This window comes from Melanostigma gelatinosum (genome assembly GCF_949748355.1).
Source record: "Melanostigma gelatinosum genome assembly, chromosome: 9".
Lineage (NCBI taxonomy): Eukaryota > Metazoa > Chordata > Actinopteri > Perciformes > Zoarcidae > Melanostigma > Melanostigma gelatinosum.
The window spans coordinates 23,214,175-23,239,354 of record NC_136642.1 but is presented as its reverse complement, the minus strand read 5'-3'; the positions used below and the strand labels follow the sequence as shown (position 1 = coordinate 23,239,354).

The following is a 25,180-nucleotide window of genomic DNA, read 5'->3' as shown; positions in this document are numbered from 1 at the left end:
AGCACCATTTCCCTCCTGCAGTAACAGGAACACAAAGAAATCTCACATAACAATTACAGCCCCTTCAGGAGCCATCAAGAGCACGGTTAATGACAGACCATGCTTTCCTGTGACACACTGAGGTCACCGTTGTTTTCATACTATAATTCCTACACATGGAGTAGCAGCAGGGAAAAAGTGCAGCCGTAATAAAAAAGAGAAAGTCAAAGCGCTTTTGCAGCTGGAACAATGACCCACATACCACCACAGACCTTCATGTGCAGCAACACTTTAACTCTCCGCACCAGCACAATCTGGTGGGATTGCAAAGTTAAGGGCGTTAAAGCTGCGGCCTCTAACTATCGAAGATCAACAGCGCTGTTATTTCCTTTTGTCTTGGTTTACCATTAGTACCAGAGAAAAAAAATGAATGTCTCTTCTTCTCAGTCATAACGGTGTCAAATTCAAACATTTTACACATTTACTGCAATCGGCTTTTATATACATCCCTGAACATGCTGTCTGCCATCGATTCATGTACAAATATTTGCTGTGTGTTGAAAATCTGGAGACGATATGAAAAAATAAATGAATATTACTTTTTTTATTAAATGTCATGAAGTGTTCTAAAACATGTACCTAGAAGCAGTGACATGCTAACCGCTGGCATTTCTAAGGTGCCAAAGTGATTCAAGACTCTAGCAAGTCACTACAAGACCTGGCTCCCCCTAAAACCACTATTTATCACTAAACTGCTTCCAGTCATATTGCTAAGCTAGGTTCCACACGCATCCCGGCTCCAGATCTGTACTTAAAGGTTCTCTATATGGAGTTCAGAGGACACCTATTGCCTTCACACGGCTGTCACATGCCGTCGGCTGAGGCGGCTGCTAGCAGCTAACAGTGCAAACAGCGGCAACAGTGCTGGCAGAGCTAACTGTGGTTACCTGAGGGGGAACCGGAGGGCTTATCAGCTGTAACCGCTGTGTTAGCGCCGGCAGAGCGCCGGCCATTAGCCAGCCAGTCAACGTATCCTACGTATCAAAATAAACTTCTGTCTTCACAGGACACTCAGTTAGGTTTAGGCAACAAAATGACTCAGTTAGGTTTAGGAATAGATTGTCGTTTGGGTTAGAACAGAGGTCGGCAACCTTTACTATCCAAAGAGCCATTGAGCGTCCACACTATGCCGGAGTTTTCAAAGCAACGTTTGAAAACTCCGGGGTTGCTTTGTCGTGTGGACGGCGTTAACGCACACATTTGTAAACGATCACGTGTTCACGACTTGATTGGTTCTTAGCAGTCACGACATGTCCTTCCCTGATTCGTCACGCCCCTATCACGTGACCCTTTCCCGGAAGGGAAACTATAAAGGAACAAAACACGAATTGCTCTCCAGTAGGACAGACTTCAGACACCAGCAGAGCTACAAGTGAGAACAGACAACAACGAAACTGAGGGAACGAGTGAGAGACGTGTGTTGATGGACCATAATCTAGTAAACCTTTATGTGTAAGTGTTCATTTTAAAGTAAATTTGATGAGAGAGAGAGAGAGAGAGAGAGAGAGCAAGATCTGAAAAATAAAACTTTCCACGAAATTTGTCTCTTTGAGTTTATAGAGGAAGATTTTAGAGAAGATCTTAATTATCAAACATGACCTTTCATTTTTAAAGACTACTTTATTACTCTGTCGTATTTTTTTAACTTGGCAACCAATCTACTTCCTGTTTACACCGACACCCACCCGCATGCCCAGTGTACGTGAATAGTCACGTGATATTCGTTTTCAGCCGTTTTAGTCTGGACGGAGATCATTTAGAAAACGATGCTGAAACGCCGTGTGGACGGAGATCGTTTTTGTTTGTTAAAACGAAAACGTATTAGTGTGGATGTAGCCTCAGTGAGCCGCAGCAGAGGGGCTGAAGAGCCGCATGCGGCTCCGGAGCCGCGAGTTGCCGACCCCTGGGTTAGAATAACCACGGAAGGGCCGTCACAGAAGTACGCAATTTACGTGACAAAAACATTGACTTTTCATTTCTCATCTCATTCTTGTTCAGTTTCTAAAAATGTTAAACTTTAAATCACTGTTAAATCACTTTAACAGACACGTGTTCACACAGAAGGTAAATACAGTAAAGGGCTATAGAGAGTGAAGACCAAGCAACACATCCTTTACCAGGAAAAACGACCAACAATCAAAAAGCTAAATGCGCTCTTAATGTGCAATCAGCATTGCACAACAGTATAATAACGATTAATCGACACCATAAAAGACTTGACTGAGCTCACTGGCTGCACGGTGCAACTCTACCTCCGTTCCTCACTCACGTTGTAGTCCTTCTCTGTGGCACTTTGCTGCACTAAATCAGCAGCTTTTTATTTGTCTCTGAGGTTGTGCGTGGGTGTCAGCGCCCTGCTATTTCACGCTTCTCGGCCATGTCACCAAACTAGACTCTTACCGTGTGACGGAATGAGTATTGAAAGTATATTAACTGTGCTTATTGCACACAAACACACATCCGCCCACGTAGACGTACAACCGTAGCAGTGAAGGCCTCAAAGGAGAGCACGTAGAGTTTGACGACACGTGGGAGGCCAACGAGAACTCACGCGAGTCAGACCACTGGTCGGGTTTCACAGCTCGGGCTCGGCAGACATCGCTGCCGTGTCAAATGATTTAGCGATAGCACGGGCTGCTCCGCGTGCAGTTGTTTTGACTACGTCTTGGGTTTCAGACGTGTGGGGGCTGCCGTTGCTGTTGTTTGCAAGAAAGGGGGGATGTATGTGCAGACTGGAGTTTGATCCTTTCCTTAATGTAAGAGGTGGACGTAGTCACCGTGACGTTACCCAGTGGGGTTTGTGGAAGATGTGGAAGGCTGATCTGACAAATAGATATTTTATAAGGAGCAGAGCTCAAGTGTAGGGAGTGTTAGCGATGTGATGGATAACATAATTATTTTGGATGCTCATGAATGAATTGTTCCAAATCACAGAGCGTTGCAATTAGCTAGTTCATTTATTTTAGAAAAATCGGAACCAGAAAGCCAACATCTTTTCAGAAAGACTGAAGAAGAAGACAATCTCTACAAATCATTGCATCGAGTTAAAGCAGCTAGGGGAACAGCTGCAAATTTGGGCGTCAACAGGAGATCGCTGCTGTTTATTTCAACCAGAAGAGTAGGAAAGGCTGATGTACATGGTGCAGAGCTGGAAGGAATTAGGTGTTCTGCTTGGTGAAGCTGGACCAGAGTTTTTAAAACTCAGCTGAAGGAGATCCTTCTGCACCACAACACCTGTGTACTATACACAGCTTCCAACCCACCCTGTAAGTCAGCCTTACTTGAACTCAAAAGCCACCCGGAGAAATCTTATTTTCTGCATGTTTAAGCTCTGAAACCTCCAGTCTGACCTGGGTTTCTAACACAGCCTGGCCTAGCTAGGCTATCGGTCAGGGGGCTTGCAGCCAGAGCAGGCAGGTCTGAACAGGTCATGGACACGTAGGCGGCTGTAGGAAAACGACAGGGGTGAGATTGTGCTGATTACACTGCAAGTCCAGGCGGCTACCACATGCAATGCCTTCCAACCAGCCCAGGGTGACGGTATCCCACAATGTGACTGTATCTCAAGGAAAATGATGGAATACAAATGCAGATTTTTAGCCTGTCAAACATGAAAAGAGCATCCAGTAAATGAAAAACGGGGTTGCCATGAGTTTATGATTAGCCGGTTTCGTCATTTTGTTTCGTAGACCTTGTGAATCATTTGTTACACGGAATCAACTTCGCAGGCAACTGATTTGTCCACTCATCGCTTACTTCCTGAATCTAAAGCACACACGACAGATCAGAAAACACTCTTTGATGCATGAATGAATACGATTTATTGCATCTTTCAGGAAATCCTGCACAGTGTTTTTTTAAAAGATTTTGTGAGATTTTGGGGGTTATGTATCCGAAGTGGTTTTGATGTAAGAAATTGCTGTAGCTTGGCACAGGCTGCCTATTAATTCAGCTGCGGTTGCCTGTGTTGGTGGTTCAGAGTGGCCGTGGTCCAGCACATTTGAGGTGGTTGACATAATCAGTCAATGCAGCCCGGTAGAGGTGTTTTCCTCGTTGGGGTTGTCTGTGTTAACAGTGGTTTACCTGGTTAAATCCTGGCAGCTGATGCTTTCCTCTGATGTGCAGTCAGGATGCACCAATACATTTCTACAAATGTATTTATTTCTTACATTTTGTTTGAAGTCAGGAAAGCGATGATTAAGTCAAGCCTGATGTTGCTCTACACAAAAGAATGATCTCAGTCCATCGGTTTTGGCGCAAAGCCCGGGTATCGGTATCGGGACTGTTGGATCAGAGCATCCAGACCAGCCGGCAACCTGCAGTTCTGCTGAGTGAAGCCAATGTGTAAATGTCTTAAAATCTGCATTCTCTCTACTGACCAGCAGGGGGCGAATCCTCTGTTTTCAAAAAGAAGTCAGATTGTACAGAAGTCTATGAGAGAATGACTCTACTTCTCTCTTGATTTATTCCCTCAGTAAACATTGTAAACATGAGTTCATGGTCTCAATCTCTAGTTTCAAGTCTTCTTCAATACAGCATGATGTTCATTTCGTACATTATGGTCCATTTAGACCATAAAGCAGGGGATGCTTTAGGGCGGGGCTACTGTGATTGACAGGTTGCTGCCGCTACCAGAGATGTATACGCTATCTAAGTCACTTTTCCGCATTCCAAATATAATAACTTCTGTTTATCGGTTGCAAAAAAATCCAAGATGGCGAAATCGCCGAACTCGAGGCTTCAAAAAGACTCCACAAACCAATGGGTGACGTCACGATGACTACGTCCACTATGAAGATCCAGAACATCAATAAATATGTTTCCATCGCTAATTGTTGCATAATTTATTCATTAACCTCAACTTTTCTATTGCTTCAAGTCAGAGCAAGAATATTGCACCAAAGAAATGGTGTTAAAATTGCTGTATTTTCAGTTTGAGCGCAGCACTTGCCTGAAGCATGAAGCTAACCTGATGAATACTTTCTGTTTGTTTGTGTGTGTGTGTGTGTGTGTGTGTGTGTGTGTGTGTGTGTGTGTGTGTGTGTGTGTGTGTGTGTGTGTGTGTGTGTGTGTGTGTGTGTGTGTGTGTGTGTTCTGCAGGTATGCCCTCTTTCTTCCCGATGAGTCAGCTTTGTAAGTTCTGTGATGTGGAGCCTTCCTCCTGCAGCGGCACAGGCACCTGCATGACCAACTGCTCCATCACATCCATCTGCATAGACAGCAACGAGGTCTGTGTCTCCATCTGGTAGGTACCCGAGAGCAGACGGCCAAACCCCTCATCCCTGAGATGGGACTTAACCAGATCAATCTTAACGGATGCAGTTTGAACAATGGCGTCTCTGCTCTGCCCGTCTCGCAGGAGGAAGAACGGGACCGACTTTTCCGTCGAAACCCTGTGCCACGACCCGTCCAAGCCGCTCTACGGTGTAATGCTGGACGACTACAACAGCTCCGTCTGCGTGATGAAGGAGAAGAACACGACGAACGGGATGGCACACATCTGCTCCTGTACGGACGAGGACGAGTGTAACAACCAACTCTTATTCACCCCCGGTGAGTGCACGATGAAGCGAACTCCCTCTACTGAAGTTAAAGCTGCACTTATCAGTGTATTCATTTCAACCGTGGATTAAAACAACTATATCTAATGTGAATTAAGGCCACTTTTAATGATGAAATCATGGAGAATTATCTCTGCATTTGCCCTCTGCATTTAGCATTAGCATTAGCATTATTATTTTAGCATCTTTCAGCTCACTGTTTTGGCTTCACTTCTGGGTAAGTCTCACTGCTCGTATCAACTTCGTTTCCAGCCACATTATGCAGTTATTTTCAATGGAGGCCCCCTCATATAACGGTAGGGGAAACACTGTTATTGAAAGTGTTTCCCCTCCCAAAAATGAACAGCCAGCTCTTTTGGTAGTAGTACTCCCTTTGTGTCTTTTACTGCAAATGAACGCTCATAGACTTCTATACAATCAGACTTCTTTTTGTTATGCACCATGGTTTGAACTAGATAGATGGATTTTTTTTCTGAAGCAGATCAATCTTACTTGTGCTTTAACTGGGTAATCGGAGTTATTGAATTTTCCGCCACTATTACTTTTGCCACTATTAAATCACTTTGACCGATTTAGCCTATCTGGTTGCCCAACTCTAAAATCAGCAGGTTTTCTGAGCAGAACGATACATCTCCAACCCTTCCTCATATTCCAGCTGTAAATGAGCAACCAAAGTGCTTGTGTTTGCCGTTCTATGCCATTCCATTTCCTCCATGTGGTCTATCGCTGCTGCTTTCTTTCGCTTATCAGTTAATCGTTGTTCCCCTCTTTGGGGTCGTCCTCTCACCCCTCCTCCTTTCTCTCCGACCGCCGACATGTGTGTACATCGGCGTGTGAAGCTGTTTCGCATGTGTTTCAGAAGTCCTCTCAGGTCTCACTGTGGTTTTGCTTCTGTGCTGTGTGAATTGACTGGATATTGCACCGTCATCACAAACGGTGTTTCGCATCACACGTAAACACCGGTCGGGGGAGTCCTCAAGACAGGCAGCTGCGTGCGTTCTGTGCCGTGTGTTTGGCTGCTGAGAAGAAAAGTTGAGTGTCTGTCTCAGCGTCTGTGCGTGTGTGTGTGTGTGTGTGTGTGTGTGTGTGTGTGTGTGTGTGTGTGTGTGTGGTGTAGACCAGCCACGCTGGAGAGCTCAGACATATGGTTTCCTGTCTGTGTTTAACTCAAATCAGAAACATCTCCAGCACATGGTGAACTAGACAGAGAACACCTCCATAGTGACGTTTATTTGGTCTCATTTATAAAGTATTTATCATGTGTAAATGTCAATATCAAAAGCATATCTCCTATATATGGTTGTTTTACCAATTTGAGATGATATAAGGTGACGAGGAAGTTGCAGTTCGTTTTACGCACAAATTCGCTCCTGTCACGATTTATTTATATCAGGCCTGTTGGGAATTGGGCCGCGATGGAAAATGAAGTTATGTATTGACGAGGAACTTCCATTCTCACAAAGCACAATCAACGAGGCAAACAACAAAGGTAAAAAAGGATCGGCGGATGCTCTTCAAATCGAATACAACCAAAAGAAGACTTCCTAAAAGCAACCAAAAACAGAAATAAAAAACTAACCTCACATGACTGAAACCAGTTAATCCATATAGGAACTATATCAGGTGGTTTACGAGTCCCTCGATAACCTCAAGACTCGATGCATAGAGTTGATACTTCAAATAGCATTCCCTTCTAGCTTCTCAGTCCCCAAATTGCCTCCTGTGGATTGGATTCGAGATCAGGAATTCCAAAAGAGAAAGGTGGACGTCTCTTCTGTCGACATCTCCGACATTCTGCAACTGACAGGTTCCTTTTAAGGCAGGGCTGTTGTAGTGGATTGCATCAGATTTTTACAGGCGTACCTAAGAAAGTGATGGAGTGTATGGCGGATTATTACCTGGCCCGCATCTGGTTTCAGACCATAGACTGTATATAAGAAGTGGACGTAGTCAACGTGACGGTTTGTGAACTGACTTTTTGATGCATCGAGAAGTTGTCAGCCAGTCAGAGCTTTGTAGGCGAGATTACACGTCTAGCAAACTTACCTAACTATATATAAAAGGTAGAAGGGGACAAGCACCCAAGCAAATGGTGACAAGCAAGGACGAGATGAACACAGCCAGTCGGGTTTATTCAAGTCAACCTACAGAACTAACCGCTCTCAGCATGTTTCTTCAATCGTCTTGTAAAAATGTCAACTGTTCCGCTACCAAAAGCTTCTGCAAATGAGGTCAGCTGGATGGATTTGTCGCTCGCTAGAGATCAGTATCCCTACGGTGATCAATGAGCAACAAGCATCAAGACGAACTGGAAAAAAGGAAGCACTTCATCCTAAATTCAAGTTCAGTAGTTCTATCAAATGAGAGTTTTCTGTAAAAGGTAATCTATCTGTGTGTCTGTCAGTGTGCATCTCTTACTGACCCCCCCCCCCCCCCCCCCCCCCCACACACACACACACACACACTCACACACACACAGAGCCACAGAGCCCTGAGGGTAAGGGTTGTGGTTCCTTCCTCCCATTGAGGACACATGCAGCAGGAAGTCCTTGTTTGTTTACTGGACAACTGCCATGGCTTATTCCTCTACGAATGCCTCATATTGTTCTGCCCCAGCGTTACAGTCTTGTGACATGCTCGTAATAGTGTTTGCCTGCGGTTTATGTGAGTGAGGGTGTTTGTGCATGAGGGAGTGAACATTGTGATCCCACAGCAGCAATAGATCAGAGGCCCCGTTCACACCTGGCTATACTCCGCTCTATGGTCTACAAAATCATCATGCTGTATTGAAGACGACTTGAAACTAGAGATTGAGACCATAAACTCATGTTTACAATGTTGACTGAGGTAATAAATCAAGAGAGAAGTAGAGTCATTTTCTCATAGACTTCTATACAACCTGACCTATTTACGATGAATTATATTTTTTGTTTGCTTACCAAAAGCAGGATAAGCGGAGACTCATTTTACTCTTCAGCTTCTACATCAGTTTTGTACGAAGCCGGGCCAGAATTTAGGTATTTTTCAATGATCATGTCTGTCGCAGCCAATCAGCATTATGTTCTATCAGTGCGTGCACTTTAATATAGATGGGATCCATGCGCTCTCACTCTGAGAGCGCTGGGCCTCTGTGACACAGCAGTTGTTTTTAATTAAGATCCTGTAAAGATGATTCGGAGCAGACCAGCCAATGTCAGTTGCACATGTGTTTCGGTGCTCGTGATCATAGTTTTTGGTGGGAAGGGGAGGCATTGATAGTAAATACCGCCTTGTCACAGTAACATGCTAGTTGTTTTAGTGCTGTGCTCTCGTCAAAGTCAGCTCTGCATGCTTGTGAGGAATGAGATCGGAGGTGGAGCCAATTCATTTCCGGCATGGATTCCTTCACTCGTACAGTCCAAGTTTGTGGGCAGACGTCGCTTGATCCCCCCCCCCCCCCCCTAATTTGTTTCATGGCTTATTTTGATAAGCCATGAAACAAGCCTTGATTCCATCAAGATGAATGAAATCTTCCTCGTAACATCAAGTGGGATTTTCAACGCCTTGGGATGATGATAAGGAAGAGATAAAAATAAGAAAGGAGAAGAATAAATTTGAAACACTTCTTGGTGCAGCCGACAAAGAGGAAGAGGACAAGATGAATGAAGGAATAAATGGCTGTTTCAAGTTGGGTTTTTTTCGTCTTCCTATTTTTTTACAGTTCCTCCTTAACTGTGGAATCTTGGCTTGCTGTCAGGGAATGCGCCAGTCATTCAATCACACAGCAGACTGCTTTATAGGGAAGCAGGCCAACTGTTGCTGTTGAAAAACAGAGACCACTGAGATGGGATGAGGAAGTAGATTGAGAGACGGAGAGATGTTGGAGGGAGGGGATGGTTACCATGACAAGTAAATAGTGAGTGTGATAATCACTTTTAGTCGGTGTCACCAGCCTCCCTGTGGCAGGATTCCTCCTGACTGCTCCAACATAATATGATACCAGCCCGGATAAAGGCAGGTTATTTATATACGTTCACTAGAGTAAAAACTCACAGGGAAAGATGGTAAACTTCATATAGTGACATATAACCCAAACATAATGCTAACGTAGCTTAAACCTAGGAGCCCCTTTGTGTGCCGTGCAGAGGCTAAATGGATTATAACCAGCAGCAAATATTCATCGGTCAACTCCGTTGGCGGTGCTGTCCACGTTTTTCAAAAATAAATGCAGACTCAGCCACTTTGGACTGAAAGGGGTAGTTCAGATTTATGGAAGTGGGGTACTCCCGTGCTCTGTGAGGTAAAATTACCTTTTGCCAATGGAGTCCTGTTGCTTTCCCCATCAGAATCCGCTGTCTGACGACAAGCTGTGGAAGGGGGCAGCAGAAACGCCCATTCAGCTTGGAAATAACTGAAATGGGTAGTTTTGGATTTTTTTGAGGTGGGGTTACATGTATACTCCTGTGTTCCTCAAGGTAAAATTACAGATTTAGTCAATGGGGGCCTGTGGCTTTCCCCGTCGGAAAGGGCTGCCTGATGGCAAGGTCAAGCGGGGGGGGGGGGGCAGCAGAAAAATGTGTTTTAGCCACCTAAAAAAAAAACCTGTTTAGGTGTACGCTGTATTTAGGATTTTATCACCGCTTTATCTTTTGGTCAATTGTGGTTGCGAACAAACAAAATGGCACTGGTAAAAAACCAAGATGGCAACAACTCACGGCTTCAAAACCTTCGGCAGAAAACCAATGACAGTGACCACTTCCACTTCTTATACACAGTCTGTGCTCACAGCTCTAAATGCTGATGTTCTAATTGAAGAATCCATCCGACATTGGCTCAGATAAATGCTTTAATTTTCCTCATAGTGTAAAGACACAGTAGCCTTGTTTTACCGTTCATTCTCATGCAGTTCATGAGGTGGTTCCACCAGAGCGGCGTCTTATCAGCACTTAGCTGCTATTCGTAGACATCATCAGGAAGCTGCTAGACATGACATCATCCGTCTCCATATCACTGTTACAGTTGGTTGACACCAGGAGTCAACATCAGCGATTCATTACCTTTGGAAAAGATGCAAGGAGAAGTCACAGCACACGCCAGAAAGAATTGCGGAGTATAAGCCACAATGGTTTCGAGTGGGTATGTTTGATCAAGTCAACGTGAATAATGAGACTCAAAGCCTCATTGGAGCTGTTTTGCTGGCGCAGCAGACGAACTGGCACGGCGAAGTGTGCTTCGACCTTCTCAGTGTTTACGATGGCTTCCATCTATCCGCCCATCACCTGTTTCGAACATGAAATCATGTCTGGCTGTGTCGTTTTCCTCGGAAAAATTGCTCCTTTTTTATTTTATTTTATTCACTAAACAGCGAGAGGATCCAAGTAATTAGCAACTGGTTGGAGCATTTCAGAGTGTGAGTCAGAAATGGCATCGTTTGAAATCCCAGTGTTCACATCCTGAAACACACATAGCTTGTGTAATTGCAAGCCAGAGGCGAGGATCCCTCTATAAAGTTGGAATGATGTGTCAAACCTCCACGAACACTGCATGAGCTGGCATACTGATTGGAAAAGGCAACACGAGTCCTATTGCCAGTTTGTGTTGGCACCGTCTGATCGGCTGTGTAACTACCACAATTGAACACAGTCGTGCACTCTAATCACGGCATTAAATAAACTTTAAACCTCAAAAACCTCCAAGCGATCTTAAAAAACCCTTAAAGCGTACTCGCGTGCATGGACACGTGGAATTTGAGAAGAAGTGTCTTGACTGTCTGGCGGTCATATTTCACGACCCATTTTAAAGTCTATCTTCAGCGCTTTTGATTCATTGCATCCGTGGCTTTGCCCAAAGCAATTTCAGTGAGATTTACTGCTTTACAATCACACACACATACACACACACACACACACACACTCTCTCTCTCAACCACAAGATGAAGATATGCCACTAAATATTTTTACCTTGCATTATCACACAGCGTACATGAAGGATTCAAAGACAATCACTTCTTTAAAGAGGGATGGTTAGGGAGCTCCCTAATTTTGATTAGGGGGAGCAGACGCGAATGCTGGTTAAAACATTGTGAATCAGACATCCGTTAGCTACGCTAATTAGAAGTCCCCACACACCTTGCTTATATTATCTTCGTCATCAAGTGCATGGAAATAGGCCTTCGACTTAATTGTGTAATGTTTCCCATTTTATAGACCTGTGTGATTTACTGTCAAATATACCAAACATCAAAGACTTCTAAGTAGCATTAGCTTGCTAGCTTTAGTAGCACTGGCTTTCTAGCTAAAATGCTGTGGCTCCTTTTACGATACATTGACACTGTAGCAAGACGCTTAACACTGGACTGGACATGTAAGGACATGTCCATCTCATTAGCATATGATATCATGTAGTGGGCAAGAGCAGGGTGGTCAAATTAGGTGAGGCTGGCAGAGAATACCGGTAATGGTAGACGCCATTGCCGTCCAAGGTTGAAATATTTGCCCTCCTCCGCGACGAAATTTAGACCCGGATGTTACATCGCTGACTCACTCACTCACGCAAGGAGAAAAGTTCTTTACGTTTGCTGAGCATATTAAAAGAAAGCTGCATTTTATAGCTACATGCATTACTCGAATACAATAGAATATAATACAAATACCGTAGTAGACTTAATTGATTTAATGTATTTCCTTCCATCACGGTCTGCCTGATTCCATTTGAATGCATCGTTAGCTTGTTATATAATCTTTTACTTTAGTAAAAGTATTGATACTTTAATATTTTAACTTCAAATTAAATAAGTATTGATTCACAATTTAAAAAACACTTTGTTACAATAAAAGTCTTGCATTCACCCATACGAACTTAAGTAAATGTATGTAAGTATATAACCAAGAAAATGTACTTGTAGTATGAGTAAAAGTACTCATCATTCAGCGAAATTAGCTCTTTAGTTGTTACATTATTACATATTATAATATAAGATTATTATTGTTGATGGAGTAACATACAAGGTGTATTTTTATATGAAGCTGTCTGCAACAGAGCTGATTGTATTCATTTGTTTATACTATTGGATGGTATAACAACGCATTGCATTTCATATACTCATATAAGTCAAATAAATGTAGTGACAAAAAAAGTATATTTCCCTCTGAGATTCAGTGGCGTAGAAGCATAAAGTATAATTCAATTAAAATACTTGAGTAAAGTACCTCAAAATTGCACTTAGGTACAGTGCTTGAGTAAATGTACTTCGGTACTTTTCACCAATCAAATGGGAATTCAAAATGGGAAATATTTGGTGAGAAATGTAAGAAATACATGAATTGGATGAGGTAGTGAAAGACGGTCTAATTTATTGATGTATTTGATGATACTTGTGACTTGGTTGATCTAAACCATTTCAAGGGCTCATTCAAGAGCACTGTGAAGAAAATCTGAACGCAAAATAGACGCAAGTCAACGGTCAGCCCTCGGTCCCGAGCTCCTCATGGCCTGCCAATGTGGCGGCTTGGCTCAGGACGGTCATGTTCCCCGACAGAGACTGAGTGAGAAACCCTTTGAAAAGGAGCCCAGCCAAAGCAGGCCGGGGCCGGGCCAAACCGAGGCAGACAGGCTCCCGACTGTTTTCTCCCCGTCGCTGGAGCTCCGAGGGTTGGCTGCCGTTCTCGTCCGAGCTGGCAGTCCGAGTCAGAGGAGGTAGTTAATGATATAGCTCATGAAGCTGTCAAGGCTGTTGGCAGTGTCCACAGTAGGCCTATTGACATAGCGCAAAGTCTTCCCCCTGCTGAGTTCATAAACGTAAAGATACAGATACATATATAGTGTACCGGTATATATACAGTATATTTATGAATGTATTCTACTCATCTTTACTTATCTCCATAGAGCTGGGGAACAGCGTGTTTTTTGTTTTCATAGCACAGGCCTCAAGAATAACTTCACTGTGGTGGACTCGCTTGTGTTGGACTGTTTCTGTATGCAGTGCTGCATGCACACAAATCAGGTGTGTCCTACAAAGACCTGCTTTTACACCACCATCTTCCAAAGAATGTTTCATGAGTGCTGGATAAATCATGACATGAAGGGAATCCAGACGCTGTTTGGGTTCCAAACTATTAATATGTAGTCGTTGTCATTGTGATGGATTCAAATGGCCTACGCTTGCACGAGGGATCCAGGGTATTTGATATCAGCCTCGCTTTACTCCCGATATCCTACACGTCACATGTCACAGCTATTTCAAGTCACTAACACAAACCAAACATTACAAAACGGATAGTTCCGGTCCTTGATTGCGACTGGCTGAGCCACGTTCAAAGCCGGCGCTCAACACACAGCTGTGATCGCAGTACATCAGTTCTTGACCGCGCCAAAAGAATCGCGTGAATTTACTGGATGGGCTAAGCGTGGTGCATGAGATGGACGGTCCGATCATTTCGAGGCAAATCAAATGATCGGACACGATTTGTTGATTGCTGTCGGAATGAAAAGAGACTTTCAACAAATGCTTTTGACCCCAGTCTTCAAGCTGTTTTCCGTGTTTACAGTGATTTTACAACAGCTAAGGGGCGTTGTTTTGGCACAACGCAGAGCTTATTGGTGTATTGGCTTATTGCTGAGCTTCCCACTGCTGCTAGCTCACATGGAAAGTGTTCAACTTGCAAAAACATGATGTAGCTTTCAATATGAAGCAGTCGTTGGGAATTTGTTTCGCCGGTGAACAGATGCACAGTGGTCCGACTGATATTTTTCTGACAAAGTCGCCGCTCTGCGAGTGTTTGCTGTAGTATAAAACCAGACTTTCTGCCAGGCGTCACTGAATCAACCAGGTCTGAAACCTGAAGGATTCCAAATGGAATCTTGGCTAATGTGTGCTGCACACATAATGGGTTTATCAATGGCCATATGTGTTATTGGAACAGTGTTGTTGTGTTGGAGGCTTCAATTCACACAAAAATGTTAGCGCCTGCCGCTATTTTCCCGGTGAGTTGTGTAAAAGTTATTTACCAACAACAATAAAGCACTGAAAAGTAGATTTAGACCATCTTCTCTGGTTAAGCCCAACCAACCTACGCCAATCTACCGCTACACTACTAATGAGCTTTCTTCAATGGAAGGCTTTTACATGGCAGCAGCTGCGTTAACGGTCCTAACACTCCCGGTGTTGCACAGTTACAAAAACCTCTTAAGACCTCCATCTCATCATCTGTCTTGTTTTCCCAGTCGTGGATCCAACCCCGGACGATCCCTTGGTGTCGGTGATCCTGGTGAGCCTGCTACCCCTGCTGATGATGGGGGTGGTGGTTGCCGGAATGTTCTACTGGTACCGAGCCTACCAGCGACGTATTAGCCAAGAGTGGGAGAGCAGCATGAAGAAGCGTAAGCCAAAAGCCGGCGGGCTGGACTGCAGCGACGCCTGCGCCATCATGATGGACGACGACGGGTCGGACAGCAGCTCGACGCACGCCAACCACCTGAACCACAACACCGATCCACTGCCCATAGAGCTGGATATGATGGTACAAACCTTGTGGCACTTCAGAGTTCTTCTGCTCTAAACCACACAAACTTAAATTCTCACCAATGTCATCACTTTTGATCCCGTCCCAGGTGGGAAAGGGTCGCTTTGCCCAGGTGTACAAGGCCAAGCTGAAGCAGACCACCTCGGATCAGTTCGAGACGGTGGCCGTGAAGATCTTCCCCTACGAGGAGTACGCCTCCTGGAAGAACGAGAAGGACATATTCTCCAATACGGACCTCCGGCACGAGAACATCCTCCACTTCCTGACGGCTGAGGACAGGAGGGTGGAGAAACAGTACTGGCTCATCACCGCCTTCCACCACAGAGGAAACCTACAGGTGAGACCGCCACTTTAAGGTAACCCAACATGAGTAGGGCAGTATTACTTTAGGGCAGTGGTGGGGTAACTAGAGGTTAACTTCTATATTCATCTACCTGGACCCTATTCTCCTATATTTTTGTGTCCAAGTGAGTAATGGGGACATTACATTTTCTGAAATGAATCCAGTATTTGGGGAGAGCCCCGGAGACGCCAGCCGCTAAACGGGCTGCCATGTAATGGCTCAGTGCAACTCCTCTCCGTCAATGTATGTCCACTAAAGGAGCTGGTTGTTGCCACTGACAGACTCAGATTGTTATTATCGCTCGATCCGGTCTGTACATTGATGGTGAGGAGTTGCCCCGAAGCAGCTACTGTCTGCAGCGTTCTCCCTCAATGCTGGACCAGTTTTAATGAAATGTAGTCCCCATTACTCACTTACACGAAAAAAGCATGGGAACATGTGGCCCAGGTTGAAAAATACTGACGGTACCATTTAAGTCAATGTCCTTAAAAGTAGAAAAATGTCCCCTATGACTATTATATTATTATATTTTGTTTCATAAGATTATTATTATTATTACAGGATTTTACTGTTTTGTGGTTTGAGGCGGCGCTCGTTATTTCCATTGTGGATTAATCTGCTGATTAGTTTCTTCATTAATCGATTGATTGTTTGGTTTGTAGAAATAGTGAAAAAAGTGAGAAATGCCCATCACAATTACTCAAAGTGACACCTTCACCATGTTTGTTTTGTCCAAACATCATCATTATTACGAATACATCACTAAAATACCAAGCAGCAGCTGGACCCACAACTTAGCTGTACTTTTACATTGTCATATTTTCTGTCTGCAAAAATCATAATTTGTAAAGTAACTAATAACTAAAGCTGTCAGATAAATGTAGTGAAGTCAAGCTTTTTTCATTCATAAGTTACAATCTTAACCTGTTATAAATCCCTCTGCCCTCCAGGAGCACCTGACGCGTCACGTGATCAGCTGGGAGGAGCTGCAGGTGCTGGGCATGTGTCTGGCCCAGGGCGTCGCCCACCTGCACAGTGACCGCCTCCTCTGTGGACGCCCTAAGGTCGGACAGAGCGAAAAAATCTTCACTCATCATAATAACTGACACACTGTTAAAATAGGAACAGCAAACAACACATCTGCCCAGTCTTTATTATAAGTCCTAATGATGAGCAAATTATACAAAAAGTCAAAATTCTTACTGGCTATCCCCTAAAGTGTAATACATGCCAGCAGTGTTAATGTGAAATGTCTTTGTATATAATGTATTGTGTTTTTATTGATGTAATAAGTACTTTTGTCCCCCATCCTTCTATCGTACCCTAAAGGTGCCCATAGTCCATCGAGACCTGAAGAGCTCCAACATCCTGGTGAAGAACGACCTGACGCTGTGCCTGTGTGACTTTGGGCTGGGACTCCGCTTGGACAGCACTCTGACTGTGGATGACCTGGCCAACAGTGGGCAGGTCAGAGAAAAAGTCTCTTTGAATCACTTTTCTTCTTTATTTTGTGACTTAGTTCAAAGAGCACATTTGAGTAAGGTACTGGACTTACCTGCAGTCCTCCAAACGATCTAAAGAGTCAACTGCAACTTGTCTATAGTCATCATATACAAGTATGACCTGTGGTGGAAGAAGTACTCAACTCCGCTCGTTAAACTTGGACAGGTAACACCAGCAAGAACAAGTTGGATCTTTAAAATGTAACCTTTCTGGTTGCAAAAAGAAGTCTATGAGAAAATGACTCTACTTCTCACTTTATTTATTTATTTATTACCTCAGTAAACATGGATGTCTGTGTTTTTCTTCATCTGAAAAGTGAGTAGTAATTCAAATTGTCCTAAATGTAGTAAATAAGTACAATAATTCCCTAATTCCCAAAATGTAGTGGAGCAGCAGGAAATGGAAATACAAGAGCAAAGTTGTGTACTTCCCTCCACCTAATATGACATCAACACATACCTGCAAACTTGTCCCTTTTTCGGCGAAATTCGCCGCTTTGAATCAAAATATGTCATCCACATGAATCGTCTAGATCCGTAGAGTTTCTTTTCGCGTTTCTCAGATTGTTTTGGCACCCCTCTCTGTTTGCATTCAATTAGCTTTGTGTGTTTTTTGGCGAGATATGAGCTGGCTCTGTCTGTGGGCTCTGTGTCCTGTGCTTGCATATGACTCACCGGCTGGAAATGCAGCAGCGACAGGTGAGAGAGAGTTGACAAACTTATTAAACCAACACTTGTGACCCAAATGGACCATAAAAAGAGGAGAGAGGAAGCGTAGAGGAAGCGTAGCGCCCACCCTCCGGTTCCCCATCAGGTAAACACTGTTAGCTCTACCGGCCAGATGTTTGGTCATGATGACGTCATAAAATATGACATGCTTCATTTGAAAACCTCAAAGGAAGCTTAGAAAGTAAAGTAACATTTGGTACAACCCAACAGTACATGCAAACACACACAGCCATGACCACCAGGTTCTTTATTTGTTCCTGTGCTCTCCGTGATATAGTTTTATCCATTCAAATGTTCAAATGATGATCTGTGGCTGTCACATGGTGTTCCATTCACAACTGGAACTTCCCAGCTGGTAGGTTGTAATTATAACCTCTGTGTGTGTTCATGTGGTCCAGAGCGGAAAAACCTGCGAAGAAAATTGGGCAGCCGCACAATATGCTTTGTCTAAAACAAATGGGTTCAGCGTGCGCCTATTATTTTGCAAACATATCCTGCCAGCGAGCTTGTTCGACTTTGTACACCGGCAACAGGAAGGAGATCAAATCTCAGTCGTGGTGGGAGAGGCGCACGTTGGGTCCGTTTCCTAGAAAGTCCATGTTTTTTTTCGAGGTGAGGAAACAAGGGTTTCCAGACAGCCAATGTATTGCAAGTACAAATATTTCACCGGCGCGACCCGAGTCTGTACCAGCGTGTTAACCCCTCCTGGTGTCTCTGTGCCGCAGGTGGGCACGGCGCGTTACATGGCTCCGGAGGTGATGGAGGCCCGACTCAACCTGGAGAACATCGAGTCCTTCAAACAGACCGACATCTACTCCATGGCCCTTGTGCTTTGGGAGATGACGTCCAGGTGTGAAGCCGTCGGAGGTCAGTGCACGCACACACACACACACTCATTAATGACATGTTTCAGGCTGTGGGAAGTATGATGCCATGTAACACACAAGCACACACTTAGAGAAGAAAACAGATGCTACTGAGGTGAAGTGTCAACCACTGAGACAACTCAACAGGAACAACTGGCGTCATACGTTTCGGGGTCATCACAACAAGTTCAGTGGGCGATCCGATTGGCCGGTAGCGATGTCAGCGGTCCTGGCATGTAGCAGTGGAGGCAGCACGTGCTTCTGTTGATAATTAACTCCCTTTCACTCCGGTGCAGGAAACGTCTAAAGGAAATGTTTATCGCTGTACACAACTGGTCTTCTTCAATACAGCATGATGTTCATTCAGTAAGCCGTTCGGTTGTATCTAGCTCCACCCTCGACGAACACGATAAACACAATAAGCATGAGTAATATCGGCATCCAGTCTGCATGGCTGGAATAGACTGTAGACAGGTCTGTGTGCAAGATGTAGAAATATATACAGGTTGCATTCGTTATGCAACTTTTCTGACACAAGATCATGTCCTTAGACTTCTACTGACACCAGACTGGCTGCAAGAAAAACTTTTTTCTCTGCCACAAATTTTGAGACGCACTTTCATCCATTTCTTAAGAAGAAGTGGATGAATTATCATCATATTGCACATGATGGTGCATACTGTAATCTGAGAGTCCATATATGCATATATACAACGTGACCTACATAGAGCAGACAGGAGGTTGAGGTTACTGGTTCCTGTTTTTTTTGGGGGGGTTGACGGTCACGTCTGTCGGACTGCCCCTCGACCTCAGCTCCAGATCTGCAGCGGGAATCTTAGGAATGTCTGATATGTGAGAGAGACGATCTGAACTCCGCTGTTGCCCTTCTTTGGGCAGGAAATCAGGGGGAGAGAGCGGGTGGTACCTGTTTCAGCTGGCTGTGTGTGTGTGTGTGTGTGTGTGCTCACCTTTGAACCCCAAATTGGCTGGTGGGGTTGAAAGGCATGCTTTCTTTCTTTTTTATCAATCGCCGTCAAATCACAGTTTATCGCAGCCAGAAACTGTAAAAATAGAACTTATCGCCTCAGAAAAAACAACCATATTTAAGCTTAAAAGTGTGATATTGTATCAAAATCACTTCATTCTACATGTCTAATCTAAAAATTGGTCAAAAATTAACCGTTTGCATGAACCAAATCCTGTCAAAAACAATAAATTCTGCGCTCCTCGGCGCAACTAGCAAGCCTAGGAACTAGCACGTGGAGCCTCAATTAATTTTTCCCAGTATTGGTAACAACGTTGGATTTATAAATGATCAAAGATATTAAACTTTTCTCTGTTTGTTATGATTTATGGCATTATAACTGTGTTCTACTGCACTAAAGACATCTTTGAGTTCTCTCTACTTCTAGCCGTGATTGTGCTGTTTCCATAGAGGTGCGGATATACAGTATATTGCAGTGAAGAACAAGGCCACGGAGAATAAAACATGAAGGGAGCAAAAACAACACCCTGAAACGGCTTGGGTTTCCAGAAGGTTAACTGATGGACGGGATTGTTTCAGTCAGCGTGGCGTGGGGACGCTACGGCGAGGACATTTCCCCAACACTTAATAAACTTGTGACAACGCAAGTGTTGGAGACTACACCGGCCCTTTTACAAGAGCAGACATTGGCTGATGCTCAGTCTCTGTCAGCACTGGGCGTTTAACGATGGATGGCTGTGTGTCTGCGGGGCTCGTTTCGGCTGCCTCACTATCGTCCGGCTCGTGCCGCAGCTCCGTACAAACGTTCTAGTGAATCACACCTTTTATCCGCGTTTCAACTAAGAAGCACCAGGTAATTTAAATTGCGGGACTACTGTTCAAGAAACTGAGAGGTTCCTGCAGGTTTCTTGGTGTTTTCATCACGGCGGTGAGAGCTGCTGGTGGTCACAGGGTTCAACTCAGCCTGCAGTGTAGCCCGTTTCAGCTGAAAAACACATCAGAAAAATAAATAAACCGTGGTTCCCTCTCACTGCTGTACGGAGCAGACTCCAATCTCAAATCACAAGTTTTTATTTGATGAACATGAGCGCTGATAAATTAACTAAATTAGTTTTATTGCTTTAAAAAAAACAAGGAAAAACAACAGAGAAAGTAATGTAATCGATGTGTCATCAGTGTATGGACGCACTTTACACTTTCTCCTTGTATGGAGAGGGGGAACCAATCCTAACCTATCTTTCAAATCTAAAACCAAGTCTTGACCCTCAAACAACCGTTTGGACAAGACAAGGAGTCCTGAGGTTTGGTGTTGAACACACGAATAAAAGAACACGTTTGTGTTTCCTCCCGTCTGCTCTCCTGTGAGTAGAGAGGGACTCTCTCTCCGGTCCACCTCCTTCCCTCCGCCGAGTTGGGCTTTTTTTCAAGACAGTTTGAGACATTTAGAACCAGACAGTCACATTCCAACACGCGTGTGTTTGTCTGCGTGTGTGTGTGTGTGTGCTTATTTCAGACACAGAAACGTAGACGCAGAGGACGAGAGAGAGGGGGGTGCCGCACAAACGCCCTCATCTTGCCCCGTCTATGTCTCAATCTGTCTGTGTGTGTGTGTGTGTGTGTGTGTGTGTGTGTGTGTGTGTGTGTGTGTGTGTGTGTGTGTGTGTGTGTGTGTGTGTGTGTGTCCGTCCTCTGCCTCCACCCCGACAACAGGGGACAGAATGGTGGATAGAAATACTACGGCAGAAGCGGCGTTGTTGTTGTTGTTGGTTATAGCACATTCTCTGTGTGTCTCTGTGTAGCATTTCATTTAGGTGTCCTGAATTAGCCTGCAGGGCGCGGCAGTGGGAGGGCGGAGGGTTACGAGGGGCAACGGAGCACGGCGAAGAGTTTTGCGCCGTGCCAAGAGGGAAAAAAAAGGCTTGTGGTGCATGAAAGGAGGCGGCCTTTTTGGCAGAAGACCGGTGAAAGGGGGTGATCGGGGCGACCCTGATGGACAGAGGTATTCTTCAGCTTTGTAGCGAGCCAAGCTTTCTACACCACTTCCAGTCTTTATGCTAAGCTAGGCTAACTGCCTCGTGGCTCCGGCATTGTGCTTCACACCACCGAGAACGAACGATAACTGAGTGCTCATCACCCACATTTCAGGTATATTATGTACAAGAGAATAGAAGTAGCAGAGTCCTTCAACACTTCTCTAACCAGCAACTGTGAGTCATTGTCAGGACTGGACACAGTTAGAACTAGATTAATCTGTTACTAGAGAAATGCTTTTAGCCTCCCAAAGTCCCATCATACATGGACGTTAAACTTTCACCCAATGTGCTCGCTACAAAGTTGCCACAGAAATTCAATTCACAACTATCTCTGGACATTGGCCAATGCTTGGTTTGGACGGAGAAAAGACTTTAGACCGGAGGGTGTGGTTCATTAGCTAAACGCAGGTTCACTTCTGCTTCCCACGATGTCGTTTGCCCGCCATCGGTGTGGGATCAGACTCATGTTGAGGCGCCCGTTGAGAGTTTTGGGTCTCTTGAGCGCCAAAACTTCGGAGCTGTGTTTTATTTCAAGATAGCAAATCCCAGACAGCGTTTCCAGCCACAGAGGTTCCTGCTAACCTCCAGGCCACAGAAGGTCTCAGACAGATAATCTGCAAAGGAAACTGTCGTAAACCGCCTTCCGCCCCTTCAGATTGGATATACCCGGCCTTTAAACCGAGGGCCCCTAGACAGTGAAAGGGGGGGACAGTGAGACTGAGGCTCTGGTTGCAGTCTCTTTAGAAATATGTTCTCAAACCAAAGACGGGAATTCTTCTCATAGCTTTTTAAATGTCCAGAGCTGCTGAAGGGAAGCAGGCGGCACTTCTCTCGTATGGACCGAGTCTCCGTGTCTGTCCACGTCTCTGTGTCCCAGATGCCGCTCAGAAATACGAGAGGCAAGAGGCAAATTGACCATCAGAGCATGAAATTGGACCCTTTTTCGCAACGGTCTTGATGTTTAGAAACACTCCACCTCTTTTTATTTCTGTTTCCAGCTTTCTCATTTTTAGGTCAGTTCTGTGTTTTTCAGCTGCAGCCAGTCCAGGAAAATGTGTGGTATTTATACCAGCTCCGCAGCAGGAGATCTAAACAGCAGAGAAGCTGGCATAAATAAGCTCCAAGGGAACGAGGCCCGGCCCGGCTGGGTCCGCTTCCAAAACGCTAAAAACGGTTGGGGAAGTTCCACATGTCAAAAACAGGAAGTGTGGGCCTGTAGAGTCAGCTTCTCTGCACACAGTCCCAATCCCAGACCTCCAACTTCCTGTCCGGGCGTTCCACTTCAACCTTCCCGCTTCCTGTATTTGAGGACACAGCGGCAGAGACCACTTAAATTAAACTGTTGCGGCTTTTCCTAAATTCCATCATACCATTCTGCTAATTAGCATGGACAACACATGTTATTCAAAATTGATTTGCAGCTGCTGAGTCAGATTATGGCCAGCCGGAAGAAAGTAATCTCACCATAAAGGGGAATTTAGCAGCCGCAACTGAGCTACGTCTATCTAGCTTTACATTCAATGAGTCCTTGATTTCAGACAGAGGTAGCAAAAAAATGCTACTCATGTAGCAGACTGTTGGTTTTGCTGAAACGACTTTGACGCGAGCAGCTTTGATGAGCTTTAGCTAGCTGGCTAATGAAGCTTAAACGTTTTCTCTGTGAGTTGTTTGATAAAAAACGCCTCATTTTGAAAGAATTTCATACGGGGTCATAAATACAAGCGTACATGATATGCTAAGCTAAAGCTACACGTAGACTGTGTGTAATTAGTGTACGTAGTCGTCGTGACATCACACATCGGTTTGTAGACTGCCGTTTTGAAGCCTCGAATTCGGCATTTTGGCCATCGCCAACTTGGCTTTTTGCGACTAGTGACGCAGAGATGCCGTATACGTCTCTGGTAGCGGTAGCAACCTGTCAATCACAAGGTAGCCCCGACCTAAAGCATCCCCTGCTTTATGGTCTATTTGACTCTAAATGGACCATCATGTACTAAATGAACATCATGCTGTATTGAAGAAGACTTGAAACTAGAGATTGAGACCATAAACTCATGTTTACAATGTTTACTGAGGTAATAAATCAAGAGAGAAGTAGAGTCATTTTCTCATAGACTTCTATCCAACCAGAGGAGTCGCCCCCTGCTGGCCATTCGAGATAATGCAAGTCTTGTGTGGGTTTTTTCTTTTCTTTTCAAGTGAAAGTGAAGAGTTGAGCGAGCGTTGAGCTATCCGCGAGCGTTTAGCTATCCGCGAGGGTTGAGCTATCCGCGAGCGTTGAGCTATCTGCGAGGGTTGAGCTATCCGCGAGCGTTGAGCTATCCGCGAGCGTTGAGCTATCCGCGAGGGTTGAGCTATCCGCGAGGGTTGAGCTATCCGCGAGGGTTGAGCTATCCGCGAGCGTTGAGCTATCCGCGAGGGTTGAGCTATCCGCGAGCGTTGAGCTATCCGCGAGCGTTGAGCTATCCGCGAGGGTTGAGCTATCCGCGAGCGTTGAGCTATCCGCGAGGGTTGAGCTATCCGCGAGCGTTGAGCTATCCGCGAGCGTTGAGCTATCCGCGAGGGTTGAGCTATCCGCGAGCGTTGAGCTATCCGCGAGGGTTGAGCTATCCGCGAGCGTTGAGCTATCCGCGAGCGTTGAGCTATCCGCGAGGGTTGAGCTATCCGCGAGGGTTGAGCTATCCGCGAGCGTTGAGCTATCCGCGAGAGTGTTTGGCAAACGTAACGCTGCCTCATGAGTTTGGGGTAGCTTCCCAAAATGCAGCAAAAGTCGTATTTGGTTGTTGTGCTTTCCCATGACAGTGAACATTAAATACATTTTAATGAACAAGCCCAGAGAAAAGCAGATGCTGCGAATACATCAACACCTAAAAACAATTATTAATAATCCTCAGTTTTTGACAGCTTGTGAAATACAGGACATAAAAAAGAACTGTAAGAACAAGAGAAGGGTACACAGAACATGACCCTGTTAGATATTTACATATCGTTTTCATGGACGACCGTGCAGCAGCAAGTGTGTCATTTCACGGCAACGGTGAGGATCCAGAGAGCCCTTCTCCTCGGGGGGCTGAACACAGACTGCAGCTGTTGTGAGCTCGGCTTCATGAGGTCTGGACCCAATCCCGGAACTTTGTTTTGAATTTTTCATGGTTTTCGACGTCATGCTCTCCCTGTCTCTCTATTTTTTTCTTTTTGCCGCTGCTTGTTCCTCGACATGAAATAATCGAAACAGAAACGAGGGATTGTTATGTCGGAGCTCTGTACAGTCTGAGGTTTTAGACTAATTGCTTGTTCGCGGTAGCTGCATTGTCGTTTTTCAGAAAATGATTGTTTTCCCTCCCACGGAGACATCATGAAACTATTTATTTCTTTACTACACTTCCTAGTCACCTGTTTCTCCCCCTCTGTCTTCCTCTTTTTACATTTCTCTTTTCACCTCAAAATCTGATATTTGCTTGTTTGTCGTTGTTGCAGAGGTGAAGGACTACGAGCCAGCGTACGGCTCCAAGGTACGAGAGCACCCCTGTGTGGAGAGCATGAAGGACAGCGTGCTGAGGGACAGAGGACGCCCCGAGATCCCCGACACCTGGATCAAACATCAGGTCAGACTAACACAGGC

At 44.8% G+C, this 25,180-nt stretch overlaps 1 protein-coding gene across 1 annotated transcript in view; it reads left to right on the top strand.

The window, feature by feature from the left end:
- LOC306781737 (TGF-beta receptor type-2-like) overlaps positions 1 to 25,180 on the top strand; it is a 32,065-nt gene that overhangs the window by 5,704 nt on the left and 1,181 nt on the right. The window contains exons 2-9 of the mRNA XM_079274739.1: positions 5,140 to 5,284; positions 5,399 to 5,592; positions 14,802 to 15,097; positions 15,189 to 15,437; positions 16,394 to 16,507; positions 16,773 to 16,910; positions 18,400 to 18,541; positions 25,036 to 25,163. Of these exons, the coding sequence (XP_079130865.1) occupies positions 5,140 to 5,284; positions 5,399 to 5,592; positions 14,802 to 15,097; positions 15,189 to 15,437; positions 16,394 to 16,507; positions 16,773 to 16,910; positions 18,400 to 18,541; positions 25,036 to 25,163 (1,406 nt within the window). The remainder of the gene's footprint in view (positions 1 to 5,139; positions 5,285 to 5,398; positions 5,593 to 14,801; positions 15,098 to 15,188; positions 15,438 to 16,393; positions 16,508 to 16,772; positions 16,911 to 18,399; positions 18,542 to 25,035; positions 25,164 to 25,180) is intronic.